Below are 20,163 nucleotides of genomic sequence, written 5' to 3'. Positions count from 1 at the left end.
ATCTGAGACACATATCTTTCCAGGTCAGTCCATGTACACCCAGCTTCATGAAGACACCATATTAAAGAGCAGACACACATTCTAATTTGTTGAGTTCCTTCCCTAGAGATGTGCATTTATTGTAGCCTCTGCACATGCTGTGAAATTAAAAGATGCTTACTCCTTGGAAGAAAAGTTATGATCAACCTAGATAGCATATTGAAAAGCAGAGACATTACTTTGCCACTAAGGTCCATCTAGTCAAGGCTATGGTTTTTCCTGTGGTCATGTATGGATGTGAGAGTTGGACTGTGAAGAAGGCTGAGCGCCAAAGAATTGACTCTTTTGAACTGTGGTGTTGGAGAAGACTCTTGAGAGTCCCTTGGACTGCAAGGAGATCAAACCAGTCCATTCTGAAGATCAGCCCTGGGATTTCTTTGGAAGGAATGATGCTAAAGCTGAAACTCCAGTACTTTGGCCACCTCATGCGAAGAGTTGACTGATTGGAAAAGACTCTGATGCTGGGAGGGATTGGGGGCAGGAAGCGAAGGGGACGACAGAGCATGAGATAGCTGGATGGCATCACTGACTCAATGGACGTGAGTCTGGGTGGACTCCGGTAGTTGGTGATGGACAGGGAGGCCTGGTGTGCTGCGAATCATGGGGTCGCAAAGAGTCGGACACGACTGAGTGACTGAACTGAACTGAACACATGCTTTGACCATACTTCTGTCAACCTTACTTTGCAGATACTTTTAACGAATAACACTTGAACAAATATTGGCAAAGACATTCCAAGCAAACACAAAAGCAGAGAAGTTCAAACTGGATTTAAGAAGGGTTAGAAATAGCCTCGGAGAAGGCAATGGCGACCCACTCCAGTACTCTTGCCTGGAAAATCCCATGGGTGGAGGAGCCTGATAGGCTGTAGTCCATGGAGTTGCTAAGAGTCGGACACGACTGAGCGACTTCACTTTCACTCTTCACTTTCATGCATTGGAGAAGGACATGGCAACCCACTCCAGTGTTCTTGCCTGGAGAATCCCAGGGACGGGGGATCCTGGTGGGCTGCCGTCTCTGGGGTCACACAGAGTCGGACACAACTGAAGTGACTTAGCAGCAGCAGCAGCAGCAGCAGAAACAGCCTAGGTCTTAGAAAAGACCCTGATGCTGGGAAAGCCTGAAGGCAAAAGGAGAAGGGGGTGGCAGAGGATGAGGTAGTGGATGGCACCAGCAACTCAGTGAGTTTGAGCAAACTCCAGGCGATACTGAAGGACAGGGAAGCCTGGCATGCTTCAGTCCATGGGATCACAAAGAGTTGCACGGCACTTAGCAACTGAACAACAACAAGACCAGCCTAGTTCTTGGGCCCTCGAGGCTCTGATAGAGGAGCCGTGACTGTCACAGCAGAAAGGCACATGGAGACCAGTGTGTGCAGCGGAGGGTGAGGTGGGGCTGCAAGTGCCAAGAAGCTGCTAACCTTGGTTGCTATAGCAACACTGTTACGGTTTTGGTTTCTTTGTTTACTAGAACTGTGTTCATTTTGCTGCCGTTGTTCAGTCGCTCAGTTGTGTCTGACTCTTTGCGACCCCACGGACTGCAGCATGCCAGGTTCCCCTGTCCTTCACCATCTCCTGGAATTTGTTCAAACACACATCCAGTTGAGTCAATGATGCTGTCTAACCATCTCATCCTCTGCTGCCCTCTTCTCCTTTTTGCTTTGCTCTTACAATAAAAACCAAAATTTTCACCACAGCCCATGGGGCCCTGTAGAAGTCTTCACTTTTTTTTTTTTTGCCCCATGATTCAATGCTCACCGCACCCAGCCACTGGTCTCGTGAAGTATTTTTAGCAGTCTGCACCCTTTGTCTCCTCCCTCCCCATCACCAACTTCTGTTCACACTTGAGTTCTCACTCAATTGTCACTTCCTTGGGGACGTCTTTCCTGGCTTCCAGACAAGATCAAGCCCCATCTTCAGAGCATTTTGTGAGCCCAAATGCCTCTCCTTCACAGTGCTTATCACAGTTGTGATTTTAAACTTATTTGAATGATTATTTGACTCATGCCCAGTTGCCCTGCCAAACAATCTTGATGAAGGCAGGACACTGTTCAAACCATCCCCGTGGTTAAACGAATGAATAAATGAATGATGAATCTCCAGGGACCCAGCATTGATGACAGGAGTGGCTGCCACTCAGGGGGCCCATGCTGGGCACAGGACAGTCAAAAGGTAATAGGCCTTGGTAGGAAGAAACCAGGCTGGAGAATAAAGCCACAGCCCAAAGTCCCTGGCCTGCTGAAAGGTTACCCACCAGCTGCAAAGGCTCATGGGAGCCAAGCCTCAGCAGAGGCTAGGACAGCCTGTACTTGGGAATTAATAACCCAGCACCTGCCCCAGGATCATGTCCTGGCAGATGGTTAGCTGAGCACCTCCAAGATGGTCTTGACCTCCTCTTGGCAGTGGATCCAGAAGAGCTCCCTAGAGAATGGGGCTAAAGGGAATGTGGCCTGTGGCATGTCTTTGGAGGAACCAGGAATGGGTCCAGGATAAATTCTGCCTGTTCCTGGATGGGGAGATGGGTGCTTCGTGCATGTGTGCTAAGTCGCTTGAGTCGTGTCCAACTCTGCATGACCCCATGGACTATAGCCAGCTGGGCTCCTCTGTCCATGGGACTCTCCAGGCAAGAATACTAGAGTGGGCTGCCATGCCTTCCTCCAGGGGATCTTCCTGACCCAGGAATCAAACCTGCATCTCCTGCAGTTCATGCATTGGCAAGCAGGTTTTTTACCCCTAGCACCATCTGGGAAGCCCCAGTAGGTGCTCCAAATCCCTGCAAATATCATCATCCACCTCCAAGAGAAATGTAAATGGTTTTGAAGGCCAGGGTCAAGGTGACCTCCACCCCACAGCCCTGCTGCAGGCCCTACATACACGCCCGGGCAGGTACCTTGGCCCACTTCCCAGACCGCAGAGATGCTCGGGGATGCAGCTTGGCACAGGTTCACAGTCAGACACAGTGGGCAGCCCCATGCACGATACCATGGGTGCTAAGCTTGGAGGACAAAGCACCTGCTTCTTCCCCTCATCACTTTGCACGTGTTGTCCCTGTTCCTGGAGTTGCTCCCCTCCCGCTCCACCTGGCCACCCCACTTCTCCTTCTCCACCCGGCTCAAGTACCAGCTTTCTCAGGAAACCTTCCCTAGAATCCTATGAATAAACACTGCATGCTAATGTTGGCCACACTTTTTTCTAACTCGTGGTTCACTCGTCTGTCTCCCCAGCAGACTGTGGGTGTCTGGGGAGCATGTCCTGCATGTCTGGCATGCAGGAGGAGCACAATAATGTCTACAGAGTGAATAACCTGGGTCCTGACCATTGCTGACACTAACGAGCTGTGCAACTCTGGGCAAGGTGTTTTCCCTCTCAGAGTCCTCATCTCTAAAGAGAGAATTGGGGAACTTCCACTTCCCACTATGACGGACGAACAGGGTGCAGATTCACCCCAGCTGAGCCAACCAAAATACTCAGACTAAAAAACACAAAACAGTGGTTGCTGTGGTTGGAATGTTTCTGTTCCCACAAAATTCCTATCTTGAGTCTTAATGCCCAGTGATGGTTATTGGAGGGTGGAACCTTTAGGAGGTGATTAGGTCATGAGGGTGGAGTCCTCGTGAACTGGATTACTGCCCTTCTAAAACAGACCCCACAGAGCTCCCAGCCCCTTCCTCCATGTGAGGACAAAGCAAGGAGGTGTGAGCTATGAACCAGGAAGGGTTCATACCCTTCGTACCACCATGCTGGTACCCTGGTCTCAGACTTTCAGTCTCCAGAACTAGGTGAAGTAAACTCCTGTTGTTCATAAGCCCCCAGTCTGTGATATTTTGGTGGTTGTTGTTCAGTTGCTCGGTCATGTCCAACTCTTTGTGATCCCACGGATGGCAGCACACCAGACTTCCCTGTCCTTCACCATCTCCCAGAGTTTGCTCCAACTCATGTCCATTGAGTTAGTGATGCCATCCAACCATCTTATCATCTGTGTTGCCCCTTTTTTCTCCTGCTCTCCATCTCTCCCAGTATCAGGGTTTTTTCCAATGAGTTGGCTCTTCCCATCAGGTGGCCAAAGTACTGGCGCATCAGCTTCAGCATCAGTCCTTTCAGTGAATATTCAGGGTAGATTTCTTTTAGGATTGACTGGTTTGATCCCCCTGGTATTTTGCTGGAGCACCCCAAGAAGACTAAGGCAGCAGTTTTCAAGATACCAGACCTTGGGCAGCAACGACTTCCTGAGAGAAAGAAAGAGGATGAGTCCTGGGCTTGCTGCAGCTCACTGTCCAGAGAAAGGTACAGGGCTGCAGGGCAGGAAGGGCAAACAGGTGGAGCCCAGCACACTCCCTGGGCTGAGGCTAGGCAGTAGGTCAGGGGAGACCAGAGCAACCAGAGCTCCCAGGACAGAGCAGCCAAGGGAGAGAGTTACGTGAAGAATCCTAGACAGTCCTCCTGAGAAGCTGCCGGACACTAGAGAAAAGCCATCTGCAAGGCTGAGAACAGCCCCTCTTCCCACCAGCCTGGATGGAAAGCTCACCATTCGAGGGGCATTGTGGCAGAGTCCTGGGGGTCCGCTCAGCAGTAGGGATAATTAGCCCAAGGCTGAGCACCTCTCCTAATCCACTTCACAGATTATAAAAGACAGAACTTGACTAAATGGCTTTTAAAGTACCATCCAAGTCTAACCTTCTATGATTCTAGTGGCAAGAATACACAGAAGAACTGTACAAAAAAGATCTTCACGACCCAGACAGTCACGATGATGTGATCACTAATCTAGAACCAGACATCTTGGAATGTGAAGTCAAGTGGGCCTTAGAAAGCATCACTATGAACAAAGCTAGTGGAGGTGATGGAATTCCAATTGAGCTGTTTCAAATCCTGAAAGATAATGCTGTGAAAGTACTGCACTCAATATGCCAGCAAATTTGGACAACTCAGCAGTGGCCACAGGACTGGAAAAGGTCAGTTTTCACTCCAATTCCAAAGAAAGGCAATGCCAAAGAATACTCAAACTACCGCACAATTGCACTCATCTCACATGCTAGTAAAATAATGCTCAAAATTCTCGAACCCAGGCTTCAGCAATATGTGAACCGTGAACTCCCTGACGTTCAAGCTGGTTTTAGAAAAGGCAGAGGAACCAGAGATCAAATTGCCAACATCTGCTGGATCATGGAAAAAGCAAAAGAGTTCCAGAAAAACATCTATTTCTGCTTTATTGACTATGCCAAAGCCTTTGACTGTGTGGATCACAATAAACTGTGGAAAATTCTGAATGAGATGGGAATACCAGACCACCTGATCTGCCTCTTGAGAAATCTGTATGCAGGTCAGGAAGCCACAGTTAGAACTGGACATGGGACAACAGACTGGTTCCAAATAGGAAAAGGAGTACGTCAAGGCTGTATATTGTCACCCTGCTTATTTAACTTATATGCAGAGTACATCATGAGAAACACTGGACTGGAAGAAACACAAGCTGGAATCAAGATTGCAGGGAGAAATATCAATAACCTCAGATATGCAGATGACACCACCCTTATGGCAGAAAGTGAAGAGGAGCTAAAAAGCCTCTTGATGAAAGTGAAAGAGGAAGAGTGAAAAAGTTGGCTTAAAGCTCAACATTCAGAAAACGAAGATCATGGCATCCGGTCCCATCACTTCATGGCAAATAGATGGGGAAACAGTGGAAACAGAGTCAGACTTTATTTTTTGGGGCTCCAGAATCACTGCAGATGGTGACTGCAGCCATGAAATTAAAAGACGCTTACTCCTTGGAAGAAAAGTTATGATCAACCTAGATAGCATATTCGGTCCGTCTAGTCAAGGCTTTGGTTTTTCCTGTGGTCATGTATGGATGTGAGAGTTGGACTGTGAAGAAGGCTGAGCGCCGAAGAATTGATGCTTTTGAACTGTGGTGTTGGAGAAGACTCTTGAGAGTCCCTTGGACTGCAAGGAGATCCAACCAGTCCATTCTGAAGGAGATCAACCCTGGGATTTCTTTGGAGGGAATGATGCTAAAGCTGAAACTCCAGTACTTTGGCCACCTCATGCAAAGAGTTGACTGATTGGAAAAGACTCTGATGCTGGGAGGGATTGGGGGCAGGAGGAGAAGGGGACAACCGAGGATGACATGGCTGGATGGCATCACGGACTCGATGGACATGAGTCTGGGTGAACTCTGGGAGATGGTGATGGACAGGGAGGCCTGGCGTGCTGCGATTCATGGGGTCACAAAGAGTCAGACACGACTGAGCGACTGAACTGAATTGAACTGAGACAGTTCATGAAAAGGAAACATTCGTTCATAGCACACACACATCTGGGCATCTCCTGGGTACCAGGTGCTGAGTTTAGAGGTGGATTGCTCCAAGGGCTGAAGAAGCCCAGCAGTGAGGAGGACCCCTCCTCACCTCATACGCAGAATGCTCAGCCATGCAACCAGCACTGGAATCCCACAGGCTCCCTGTCAGCAGGGTCCACAAAGACTCTGCCAGCCAGTCCCACCAGCTGCATTTGCATCACTGTGTCACAGATGGGGATACTGAGCCTCGGAGAAGTGGGGAATTGCTAGCATTGGGGGGTGAACCCAGCCCTCAGGACCCAGGCTTCCTGACTTCCCCATCCAGGCTCTCTCCTCAAACCTCTGATCCTTGGAAAGGCTGCATGGTCCCCGAGAAGGAAGCGAGCCAGAGCTCCCTCTCAGCCCCCAACCAAGCCCAGCAGCCCAGCTCTTCCCCAGTGTCCCACAGGGTCCAGTAAAGGCGCCCCGATCCTCTTTAGTATTATTAATATGATCAGCAGCAGCATCATTATTACTGTTATTCTTGGACATAGGAGAATGAAGAACATCCTCAGAAATGGCAGGACACATGTTCACCAGCTGGTCCCCATTATGCCCTCCCCGGGTACATGATACGCCTTTCATGTGCTTAAAATCATAAATAATTTTTAAAGTATGTTGCTCTCATTTTTCATCCCAGGGCTCAAATGTGGTTCTCATAAAAGCTCACTTTGGCTCCACTGTCACAGGCTAAGAGGTTTACCGAGATGCCTTCTTCTGTTACTTCTTTCCCCCCGACCCCGCTCGTCTCCCCCAGCCTCTCCCCTCCAGAGGGGCACAGTAGTGTGGTCTGAGGGCTAATTTGTTTCCTTCCTGCCTTGGAATCATGTTCCTTCACGGGATGCAAGTAATCGAGGCTGTAGTGATAGTCTATCACAGACAGTAGAGGCTGCTGGCCCCATTTTATGGGTAGAGAAACTGAGGCTCAGAAGGTTCTACTAACGTGCCTGATGGCACACAAACATTAGATCCAACAGCACCCAAAGATCAAGGGAAGGGTATAACCATATGCTGCTATTGCTTTAGTCACTCAGTTGTGTCTCATTCTCTGAGGCCCCATGGACCTCTGTCAAGCTCCTCCATCCACGGAATTCTCCAAGCCTCTTGCATCTCTTGCGTCTCCTGCATTGGTGGGTGTTTCCTGCAACCCACATCTCTTGGGTCTCCTGCATTGGCAGGCGGATTCTTTACCCCTAGCACCACCTGGGAGAGTTTCCCCAGTGGCTCAGTGGTAAGGAATCCACCTGCAATGCTGGAGACCCAGGTTCGATCCCTGGGTCAGGAAGATCCCCCCAGAGGAGGGCATGGCAACCCCCTCCAGTATTCTTGCCTGGAGAATCCCATGGTGGGCTACAGTTCATAGGGCTGCAAAGAGTTGGGCACAACTGAAGCAACTGGGCACGCATGCACTTAGTGCCCGGTGGGAAACCCATAACCATATGAAACATAAACAGAATAATCTTTATTATCCATGAGTCCCTCATCTACACTGATCTAAGAGGGCCTCTCTCTGCAACTCATAGGAAAAGCAGAAACTAGACAAAAAGATGGAGAGTGAGCCCAGCTATGAGCACGTGTCTGCTTATACCTATGGCCCCACAGACACTAGCCCAGGCTGTCTCCCCCTTTCCATGTATCTGTGTTTTCCTCTGTGCCTCTGGTCACTGGGTAACTGAGGGTCGACTAGGCTGAAAATGATCACCTGTTTAACTTTCATTTCAAAAGGCTCAGACACACAGGGAAGCCAGACAGTATGGAAGGTCACCCTGCAAACGGGACTTGGGGGGACGCCGCTGGACTAAAGAAGTTATGAAAAAGAGGGGCCCACGACACAGCAGAATGCATCCATGGTTCTCCTGTTCCACTGGTACCCAAGGGCACCGAGAGAGAGGGATGCAGGCATACACGCGGGCACTGAACCCAGATCTGAGGGTGCACAGATCTGGTCACCTACTCCATGCACCAGCCTAGTTACCTACTCAAACAGACATTAAATCCCCCACCAATCCAGATGCAAAGAGCACTGGGAGCCACTCTGTTCAGCTGCATCCTAGAGCCCAAAGGAGCCCCAGCGCCCACCAAGAGCAGGAGCTCCCCAGTCCCTCCACCCCATCCTGTGCCCATCAATGTCCTGTCCTCAGCCTCGCCAAATGCACACAGCGATGTATTTACAAAATGCACATTCTCTGAGGTCTAACTCTGGATTCACTTATGGTTTTTAATTACATTTTCAATGTCCTCTACACATGAATGAATGTTTGCTGACTTTCAAAATGTGGGAGAAATCCAAACTACTTACATGGCTGGTGAGTCCCTTCCAGCCCCACCTCTGCCTCCCACTGCAGCCTCAGTCCCCACCCACCCCACCCCCTCACCCCCTGTCCCCAGGCTCTGTACTTCACACACACTGGCCTCCTCCCAGCTCCCTGCACAGGCCAGGGTTTTCTTATGTGGGGTGGGAAGACATGTCCTTCCCTCTCCCAGGAAGGTTCTCACCTGCCTTCCCTACCTGGAAAACTCCTACCCATCCCTTGGGTCTCAGCTCAAATGGACCCTTCTGGTACCCTGCACCCGCCCCCCCATCTGAATTGGTCTCCTCCCGTTAGCTCTCTGTCTACCCTGATCTTTGCTTCCTGTGCCTCCCAGCTCATCACCAGCTATTTAACTTCTGAATCCTCCCCACACCGAAGCCATATGGGGCCAAGACCAGCTGTAGTCACCTCTGCATCACCAGCCATCAGCAGAATATCTCAGACATAAAGATAGTAACTTTTCACTGGGCAGATGGATGGATGGGTGAATGAATAAAAAACGTGATCTTCCCAAGGTCTAGAGCTCCTTACACACAACCCAGCCCCATTCCAGGTACAATTAGACTATTTCTAAATGATTTTTTTGGTAACTGAAGGGGCTACTGAGGACCCAGATAAGGGACGGCTGCTATGGTCCATGTACCGCAATGCTGCCTCCCCCCACCCCCTCGCAGACCACCCTGAGGGACCACAGCTTCCTTCCAATGCCCTTGAATGAAGACTCAGAACCCGTCTCAGCATCACTCTGCAGTAAGCCAGGACCAATGACCAGGCTGGTACATGAGATCCACCCTCTCACTCATCATCAGATGCTGATTTACTGCTTGCCCTGTCCCCAGGCCTGTCCTAGGTGCTGCTGCTGATAGGAGGAAACAAGCCCGGTGCCCTCCTGGAGCTCCCAGGGTAGTGAGGACACAGACAATGAACCAAAGCTACAAATACACAACTCAGTATCCAGCGGTGCTGAGTGTTACACACACACACACGCACACACACACACAAGAGAAGGGGATGGAGAGAAGAAGAGAGACAGGGGCCCACTTCACACAGGGTAGTCGGGTATATCAGTCTGTGCAGAGACCCCGGTGGAGTGGGGGACTGCTTCCTGGTATCTGGAGGTCTTCAGGCAGAGGGAAGGTCAAGCAAAAGGCCCAGAGAGGGAAACAGGCTTGTATTTTGGATGATCTGTGTAGCTGGCGTGCAGTGAGCACGTGGGCAGGAGTGGGAAGTTCCTTTCTGTACCTGAGGTGACCGATATGGCATCAATTCAGAGTCCCTGAAGAGACACGGTCACTCCCAGCTGCTTTCTGACCAACAGCACTTGAATGTCCACAGCAGAAATCACATAACACCCTCAGGTTCCAGCCTGCCCGCCCCCACCACCAGAGAGCGCTAGTCCACGGTGGCCGTCTGACTGCGCACTCCATCTTCATTCTCAGGGCTCTGATTCTTCATGTGCTGGTAAACACCTACCAACCTCCTCCTTGTGGGGGGCTGGATGGCTGATATGCAGCTGTCACTGATTTCCATGGTGTAAATATGCCCACTATGGCCAATTTCTTAGTTAACTTATATGCAGAGTACATCATGAGAAACACTGGGCTGGAAGAAGCACAAGCTGGAATCAAGATTGCCAGGAGAAATATCAATAACCTCAGATATGCAGATGACATCACCCTTATGGGAGAAAGTGAAGAGGAGCTAAAGAGCCTCTTGATGAAAGTGAAAGAGCAGATATACAAAGTTGGCTTAAAGCTCAACATTCAGAAAACTAAGATCATGGCATCTGGTCCCATCACTTCATGGGAAGTAGATGGGGAAACAGTGGAAACAGTGTCAGACTTTATTTTCTGGGGCTCAAAAATCACTGCAGATGGTGATTGCAGCCATGAAATTAAAAGACGCTCACTCTTTGGAAAAAAAGTTATGACCAACCTAGATAGCATATTGAAAAGCAGAGACATTTCTTTGCCAACAATCCATCTAGTCAAGGCTATGGTTTTTCTAGTGGTCATGTATGGATGTGAGAGTTGGGCTGTGAAGAAGGCTGAGTGCTGAAGAACTGATGCTTTTGAACTGTGGTGTTGGAGATGACTCTTGAGAGTCCCTTGGACTGCAAGGAGATCCAACTAGTCCATTCTAAAGGAGATCAGTCCTGGGTGTTCATTGGAAGGACTGATGCTGAAGCTGAAACTCCAATACTTTGGCCACCTCATGCAAAGAGTTGACTCATCGGAAAAGACTCTGATCCTGGGAGGGATTGGGGACAGGAAGCAAAGGGGACGACTGAGGATGAGAGGCTGGATGGCATCACCGACTTGATAGACATGAGTTTGAGTGAACTCCAGGAGTTGGTGATGGACAGGGAGGCCTGGCATGCTGCGATTCATGCGGTCGCAACTGAGCAACTGAACTGAACTGAACTGATGGCCAATAACCAGTATATCACTGATCCCAGTTCTTACTGAGTAAGAAGAGCTCTGCCCATGAGACCCAGGTGCCTGCAGCTGACCGCCCCTCCTCCTTCGCTGCTCCTCTCCTCCCCCGCCCACAGAGGCAGCCACGGCCCATGCTCCCATGTCTCCCACTGAGAAAACGACCACATATCCCAGCTACGCAGTCTTGTTTTACTATAGTTGACAAATTCTATCCACTGCCCTCTGCTCTCAGCCCACCAGCACGGAGTCCAGGGTCCAGGTCCCTGCCCACGCATCTGGCACATGCTGCCCCAGTTCAGTCAGATGTGAGGCTTTCAAAAGGAAAACCACCACTTCTCTTTCAATTTTTTTCAATCACGAGCCTAAAAACAACTTAATTTTCAAAAATGCAAATTCACTTCCCATTATATTTTCATGTTTTTGGCATCACTGTTTTTGAGCCCTGAGTCAGGTCTGTGGTCTTCTGCGTGCACATCCAGAAGGTGGCCCCAAGCATCGCAGGTTCCACACGGAAACAATGGCACGGAGGTGGCATCAATTTTTTTTTTTCTGATTTTTAAAGATGAAAAGCATCACAGAAAACAAAACCGAATAAAAAGTGTTCCGTACTCCTTCCAGCCTATTTAAATAGCAATCAAAGGGTATGCACCAAAGAGCCCATAAAGATATCAAATATAAACCCAACCCCACATCACTATTAAAAACAAATGCTTGGGAACAGGCCGCGACAACAAGAAGAGGACCCACAGCCCATCAGTGTGAACAGCTACCCCTTTGGTATTCAAAAATCATCAATGATATTTATAATAATCGAAAGAATCTGTCCTGAAAGGCATCATGAAGGCTGAGTAGTCAGTGGCCCTCCTCCAAGGATTAAGGACCTAGAAGATCTCAATCTTCAATAAAGCTCATGGAGTTTCTCCTGCTTTTTACTGTCTGGTCGCCAGGGAGGAATCACTAAACTACCAAAATAATCTCACAGAGGAATTCAGTCACTACTTGATGAAGGAATAAGAGGGTCAAGGTGAGGAGGGGAAAGATGTGATTCTGTTTCTGAATTTTGCATGGACAAATGACCACTGAGCCACCAGGAAAGCCCCCGATCTAGTCCATCATAATGAAAAAATAATAATTTGAATGCTCTGTCTCTCCAGCTTAGGATTAATTTAATTAATTTAACTTCGAATTAATTTAATTTACTTAACCTAGGATGTAATTTCCCAGAGTACATTCTGCAGACAATTGGTTCCCCCAAGATATTAACAGGCATTCAGTAGGAAAGCAATTGAACAAAAATGAACCATTTCCTTTACGTCAGGGCAGGAGGGGCTTTCCTGGTGGCTCAGACAGTAAAGAATCTGCCTGCAACGTAGGAGACTCGGGTTTGATCCCTGGGTCGGGAAGATCCCCGGGAAAACAGAAGGGCAACCCACTCCAGTGTTCTTGCCTAGAAAACTCCATGGATAGAAGAGGATTATATACATATATACACCAAATATATATACATAATATATGTACACACATATGGTTGGATGGCATGACCGATGCAATGGACATGACCTTGGGCAAACTTCGGGAGATGGTGAGGGACAGGGAGGCCTGGCATGCTGCAGTCCATGGGGTCGCAAAGAGTCAGACACGACTGGACAACTGAAAAACAACAATAACAACCCTGTTAGTTCTGTTTCTCTAGAGAAATCTCACTAACCCAAGTCTCAAATCTGGATAACTGAGAAGGCAGAGAGGTTCTGGCCTGGCTGAGTGGGCATCAGGAATTTGGGGAGGGTCCTCCCATGGAAGTTTTGCAGAAGTCACAGTTACCAAATCAGAATTTCTAACAGTCATCAATAAGTAACAGGGAACAACTTCCAATAATTTATGAAGCTTAATTGAATTAATATTTTCCTCCTAAGGGCCCACTCAGGTTAACTAAAATGCCACATTTCTTTGCTTTTTAACTGGAATTTTATTTAGTCCAACATGGTAACCCTGATTTTCTCACTCTCATCAGAAAATTCTTAATGGCAATTCTATATGATTTCAGTTCATGAACATGAGAAGATGGGGCTTCCCTGGTGCTCCAGTGGTTAAGATCTGCGCTACAACGCCAGGGACATGGGTTTGCTGCTGGATGAACCTGCTGCATTAACACAAGAATGGACTCCATCATCCCGTCCTCACCAGTTCCTGGGAGGTGGCTCGTGGGGTAGAAGTGGACGTCAGGGGTGAGCATGGCAGGGACGGGTGGCGGGGTGCTCGATCATATGTATAAAAAAGTGATGTATACCCATGGCTGGTTCACTTTGCTACACAGCAGAAACTAACACCACATTGTAAAGCCACTATCCTCCAATAAAATATTTTTAAATAAGATGAGTGAGAAATCAGCATAGATATTGACCACAGTCTATACGGCCACTTCGGTAAAGAGCAGAGGTGAGAAAGCACGCACTTCAAACCTTCCCAGGCTGCTCGGGGCCAAAGGCCAGGCCTCCCGCCTCTTTCCCGTGCAGGGACACTGAGTGTCCCTCACAAAACACTGGCTCCTCTGTTGTTGTTTTTGGAAAACAAACATTTCCTTCCAAGATCCCCCTCCCGGTTAATATCTGTGCTCAGGACTCCGTGTCCCTGGACTCATTACTGTGGATTTCTCCAGGTTGGAGATCTCAATTTTGGGATTTCCTCCCCATCTTCCCGGTCTCTCCGGACCCTGCTGAGTTATGATCCTGCCTCCACCAGCCCGGAAGATGCTAAGTGACCCCACCTATGCCTCAGTCTTCCTCTTTGCTCCCCCTGCCGCCAGGACACGAATCCTTGCAAACGCGGTTACTCTCTTTGTAGTCACTTCCCAAGCCCATTAAAAAGAAGGGAGGGACTATCCCGGGTGTTCCAGTGGCTAAGACTCTGCACTCCCAATGCAGGGGGCCCGGGTTCAGTTCTTGGTCAGGAAACTAGATCCCAAATGCCATGACTAAAAATAAAATTTAATTTAATTTAAAAAAAGATCCCACGTGACACAGTGGGATGTGTGTCAAATAAATAAAATTTTTTTAAGAGAAGAGAAAACACCACTGGACCCAACACTAGGCCTGCAGAGGTCAGCCTCACCCCCATGCTCCTTTCTCACCCCAGGAATTGGGTTTAAACCCCACCCCCACTCCTAGACTTGGTTCTCGAATTCACTTTTGCAAGCAAATGCATGCCACCCAGCATGGGTGGTTATGACATCCTCCTGGGGGGCCAACTACTTGCCACTGCATTCTGTGAATAGGAAAATGGTCTGGAGCCCTGAGGCAGAAGGATGCCAGGATGGCCCACCTGTGTGGGGTCTGGGGACTCGACACCACGGGGACAAGTTCCTTCTGTTACACCTGCAGCCTCGTCAGGGCCACCCCCTGGCTTTGCTCTCCCAGACTCCCAGGATCAGCATTCTCCTAGACGAAAGCTGTGCCATGCTGATTGGCTACGTGGCACAGTATTTAATCAGATAGGCTTCCCAGGTGACGCTAGTGGTAAAGAAACTGCCTGCCAGTGCAGGAGACATGAGAGATGTGAGTTTGATCTCTGGGTGGGGAAGATCCCCTGGAGGAGGGCACGGCAACCCATTCCAGTATTCTTTCCTAGAGAATACCCATGGACAGTGGAGCCTGATAGGCTACACACCATAGGGTCGCAAAGAGTCGGACACAATTGAGCAATCTAGCACAGGGTGTCTGAATGCGGGCAGTCCGCCTGTCGTGCCCTTGGCTGTGAACTCTGAGGGCTCAGGCTGCCTCTGAGTCTCTCAGCGTCTCTCCACAGACCCCCTTCCGCCAGGAGTTCCATCAGTGTTGGCTGCCTACTGCATCAGGAGGGAAAGTGACTGGGGAACGAGGAATTGAGAACACACATAAAAATATTTGAGAACACAGACACAATAATAAACTTCTGCATTCCCATAGCAGCAGTTAAGACCTGAATTCTTACAACAATCTTCTAGGAAAAACAGGGCAGGTATTACTATGCCCACTTCACAGATGAGAAAATTGAGGCTCTGCAAGATGAAGTGACACTCCCAAGTCACACAGCAAGTGGGTCCAGGACCACAGCTGGAAGGCTGGTCTCTCAAGGACTCATCTGATGCAGAGTCTACCAGGCTATGGCTCCAAAACAGGAAGGAAGGAGGGGAGGAAGCAACCTGAGAGTCCATCAATGGGTGATGGATAAAGAAGACATATATGTGTGTGTGTGTGTGTGTATAAAGACATACATATATTTTAAATTTTATATGTATTTATAATATATAAATATTATATAAGTATATAACATAATATAAATATAATATAGTATGCAATTATACAAATTACAGTATAATTAATATATACTATAAATTGTAATATATTTATTTACGTATACAAATACATAAAATATTCAATATCCACTATATTGGCACTTCCCAGGTGGTGCTAGCGCTAAAGAATGGAGTGGATGCAAGAGACATGGGTTCAATCCCTAGGTTGGGAAGATTCCCTGGAGGAGGAACTAGCAACCCACTCTAGTATTCTCGGCTGGAAAATTCCATGGACAGAGAAGCCCGGTTGGCTACAGCCCACGGGGGTTGCAAAGAGTCAGGTGTGACTAAGCACACACACACACACACACACACACACACACACACACATTATATGTCTTTATCCATTACCATATTTATAAGATTTTATATATCCACACACAGATCCAACGGAATATGATTCAGTCATAAGAAAGAAGGAAATCCCACCATTTGCAATACCATGGATGGGCCTGGAGCACTCTATGCCCAGTGAGAAAACTCAGAGAAAGAAAAATACTGTATGATATCGCTTACATGTGAAATCTAAAAAGCCAAACTTGTTGAAACAAGGGGGTCCTTCCACAGACCTGCTCCTCTAGTCGAACTCTGACTCTGCCCGAATGAGTTCACTTCCATTTTCAAATTTTGAGCAATCATGTTTTCAATGTATATATTACATATTTCTTAATAATATTATGACCAAGAAGTTTATCACATTAATTTTCAGGGTAGTTTGTTGTTTAAAATAATATAATCATCTATATTATATAATATAATAATATAATCACTACTATTAACTAGGCTTCAATATATCAGTGTTGATTTCATTGTGTTAAATGTACACTGATAATAAAATAGCTGCAAACCTTAAAAAAGAAAATGGTGGTCACCAGGGGATGGGGCTGGAGGGATAAGACATGCGGTTTAAGGGTATAAGCTTGCAACACATAGTAAATAGACCCTAGAGATCTAATGCACAGCACAGGGAATATGCCCAACAATATTGTATTATAACCATCAAACTTGCTAAAAGATTGGAACTTAAAGATTCCAGCCACTGAAAACAAAGGATAGTTTTGTAACATGACAGAGATGCTAATTATTGCTACAATGGCAATCATATTACAATCTATACACTGACCAAATTATGTTGTACAACTTAAATTTACACAAGGTTATACGTCAAATGGGGCTTCTCTAGGGGCTCAGACGGTGAAGAATCTGTCTGCAATGCAGGAGACCTGGGTTTGATCCCTGGGTCTGGAAGACCCCCTGGAGAAGAGGAATGGCAACCCACTCCAGCATTCTTTCCTGGATAATCCCATGGACAGAGGAGCCTGGTGGGCTCCAGAGAGGGTCGCAGAGTCAGACATGACTGAGCGACTAACACTTTCACTTTCACTTCATACATCAAATATATTTAAATTATATTTTTAAAAAAAAAGAAACAGAAGGCAACTCCAAGATGGCTTCATCATAACACAACCTTGTCCTAATCATCTTACCTGCAAATACAAGTGCAGGTACATCCTACATGATGGATGTTAAGTTCCAACAGGCTGAGAATATGGGGACACATAGGCTCTGAGGGCAGGCATGCTCTGTAACAAGAACTATGCTCCCGTAGCTACGAGCTTGTGGAAGGACACGCAGAGACCAGAGGGGCCAGAGGCCAGCACTACTTAGGGGCTGAGACCAGGAATGAGGAGAAGGAGGAAATGATAGGTATGGACGGATGTTCAAGAACAGGGAGGGAGGCTAACAAGGGGCACCAGTGAAGAAGTGGGAGGGGGAAGAAGGGACAGAAGAGCGGGCGGGGGAAGGAAGGATGGAAGACACTAGCAACGGAGAAGAGCCGAGAGGGGAGAGAAGGAGGACCCACACTTCTCCTGGGTCTCTACGTTTCCTGCTAAAAGGATTGTCCTGGGGAACAGGAGCACTAGCAAGGGCATCAAAGTTCACTCACCTTCTGTCCAGGGATCAGCCAGCAGAGATAGAAACATAGGCAGCAAGATACAAATCGAAGAAATTAAGAGAACATTAGCTATTCAGATAAGCCAGAGAAAGGAGAAGAAACACATATGTATTGAAGACGGAAGAGAAGCAGAAGGTGAGTTAAGTGAGGACACCTCCAGAGGGAAGCGGACGCCTCCATCCGAGGCTGACTTGGGTCGTGCGGCCAGCAGACCCGGAAAGCATCAGAGGAGCCGAGGTCCAGATTCAAGACGGCGCCTGCACCTGAGGACAGCGGTTTGGGAGTGAGGGGTCAGGAGACAGAGGGCAGAGCAGTGCAAATGAAGAGGAGAAGGTCATAGCATGGTTCTTGTGAAACCAAGACTCTCAGGCTCGCAACCCCTAAACATGTGCCTCTTATTGGCAAGATGTCTGTAGCTATATTTATGCCCATGTTTGTTCACTGCTCAGTAGTCATTTGTCCACCTGCCACGGATGTGCTATCCATCTTAATAAGTCTATCAGAACAGAACCCACAGGCTTCATCCTTCTTGAGTAAGGGGTGCGTGATACGGCATCACACAGCATGGTGTGTGATGGATGACTTCTGATGGGGCCACAGATCTCTTGGTGGTGAGGATGGTGTAAACACAGCCCACGAAGCTAATCCAAATGTTTTGCTGACTCTAACCATGTCACTGACAGTGGAGAGCGTGACAAGAAGTCAGGTGATGACCAGGGTTGTGCAGAACGCAGCCAATAGGAATTTCTGTTAATGACAGGGAGGGTGGACATGATGATGACGAAGTCGTGATCTCTGCAAAGCTAGGTCAACACTTGTGAGATAAGGTGTGTGTGTGTGTGTGTGTTTATGTGTGTGTGTGTGTGTGTGTTTATGTGTGTGTGTGTGGAAGAGAGGGAGAGGGACTGAGAGACAGAGATTGCCCACAGATCACTTCTGGTTAAACCATAGCGTCACCCTGGGGGCCTTCCTAGAAACACCTCAAAAGTTCCAAGTCAATAACCATCCGTTTTCCCTAAAATACCTAATAAAAAAAGAAGACCAAATCTGTGGACATACTTCCTTTCTCTTTGGAGATATTTGCTGGATTTTCTTACGCAAGGAAGCTGTTACCCAGGAATTCTCCAGGAAATTTTTTTAATTATATATAGACTCTAATGGCTGAAAAGGACCTTGAAAATCATCTAAACTGTGGGGCTTTCCTGGGGATTTTTTTTCCCCCACAATACTGCTGCCAGAGCCTTGCTCCACGCCAGCCAACAAGATCACAGTCCCAGCTGGGCTGGGGCATGAACACTGTCAACACGTTTCCCAGATGACTGTGATCAACTCACATGAGAAAGAACCTTCTATTTTACAAAAGCCACCATCACACCACACTTACGAGCAGCGTCACAAGCAGAAAAGCTGTCTTCATAGCAAGTCTGGCGAACCCACACCTCCCTGCGTGCTGCCCACCCCATCGGCAAGGCTTGCCGTCCACTCTCATTACCGTGTGTGATGCATGCTTGGTCGTGCCTGACTCTGCGACCCCAGGGACTGCAGCCCTCCAGGCTCCTCTGCCCACGAGCTTTTCCAGGCAAGAATACTGGAGTGGGTTGCCATTTCCTACTCCAGGGATCTTCCAGACCCAGGGGTTGAATGCACATCTTCTTCATCTCCTGCACTGGCAGGCAGATTCTTTACCACTGCCCACTCTGAAGAAAAGCCTGGGAACTTTCCCAGTGGCCCAGTGGTTAGGGTTTCACCTTCCAATGCAGGGGATGGAGTTCGATCACTGGTCCAGGAGCTAAGATCTCACATGCCTCATGGCCAAAAAACCAAAACATAAAACAGAAGCAATATTGTAACAAATTCAATAAAGACTTTTTTAAAAAGATTATATATAGACCAGGGATCTGGGTGGGTGGGGGGGATGGAAAAAAAAAAAAAGGAAATGCCTGGCTGGGCTGGAAGGGAGGGAGAAGGGGGTTTAAGGAGAAGTAGAAAAGCTGGACCACAGCAACGACCAGCTTCTTGCAGAGCATGTCAGCGGTGCTCTGAGGAGACACTGTCTCCCAAGTCCCTTCTGCCCAACCTCGGCGTCCCCAGGGAAGCAAGCAGGATTCAACTCCACAACACCCGCGTCCCACCCAGCCTCTTCCCAACACTGTTCACATGCATCCAGCCCTCGAGAGACCCCAGAACCCGGGAGAAACGTGCTCATACTTTCTTGGTGGGAACTTTGATCTTCAGGAATTCTGCCTCCCGGGCCAGCACCTGCCACGGGGCGTGGATCCGGACGAAGACAGAGCCCTGGCTTTTGCTCTGGAAGGGACAAAGAAGAAGAAACAGCAGCGCTTAGGAGGTCATAGCTTACATTCCAAGCTCCCCGATTCTTCCAAACAAGAAGCCCAGACGTGTTATTTCTTCCGTTTCTGGTTTTTGTTCTCTTTGTACCTCACTGGGGGTCAGCCCCCTCCCACCCATATCCCATTCATCGCTTCTGGCTCAGAAATGCTCTCACCCAGAGTGGGGAAGCATTCCCAAAGAGCAGTCCCTGGAGGTCGGGGGACTTGAGAGAAAAAGAGGAATTAAAACAGTTGTGTTCACAGATTTTAAATGTAAGCAATTACAGTTTTCACAGAAATCCCATTAACTACTCTTGTTGAAGTGTTGCTGATTTTTAATATTGTATTAGTTTCAGGTGCTCAGCATTGTGATTCAGTCTTTTTGCAGATCATGTTCCATTACCGGTTATTACAAGATAATGGG

General features: G+C 48.1%; 1 protein-coding gene across 1 annotated transcript in view; it reads right to left on the bottom strand.

The window, feature by feature from the left end:
• ANO2 (anoctamin 2) overlaps positions 1-20,163 on the bottom strand; it is a 335,990-nt gene that overhangs the window by 248,869 nt on the left and 66,958 nt on the right. Inside the window, exon 4 of the mRNA XM_052640077.1 lies at positions 19,618-19,716. Within this exon, the coding sequence (XP_052496037.1) occupies positions 19,618-19,716 (99 nt within the window). The remainder of the gene's footprint in view (positions 1-19,617; positions 19,717-20,163) is intronic.

Source organism: Budorcas taxicolor, chromosome 5 (assembly GCF_023091745.1).
Source record: "Budorcas taxicolor isolate Tak-1 chromosome 5, Takin1.1, whole genome shotgun sequence".
NCBI lineage: Eukaryota > Metazoa > Chordata > Mammalia > Artiodactyla > Bovidae > Budorcas > Budorcas taxicolor.
Note: the sequence above shows the minus strand (reverse complement) of the source record. Positions and strands in the feature narration are given on the sequence as shown.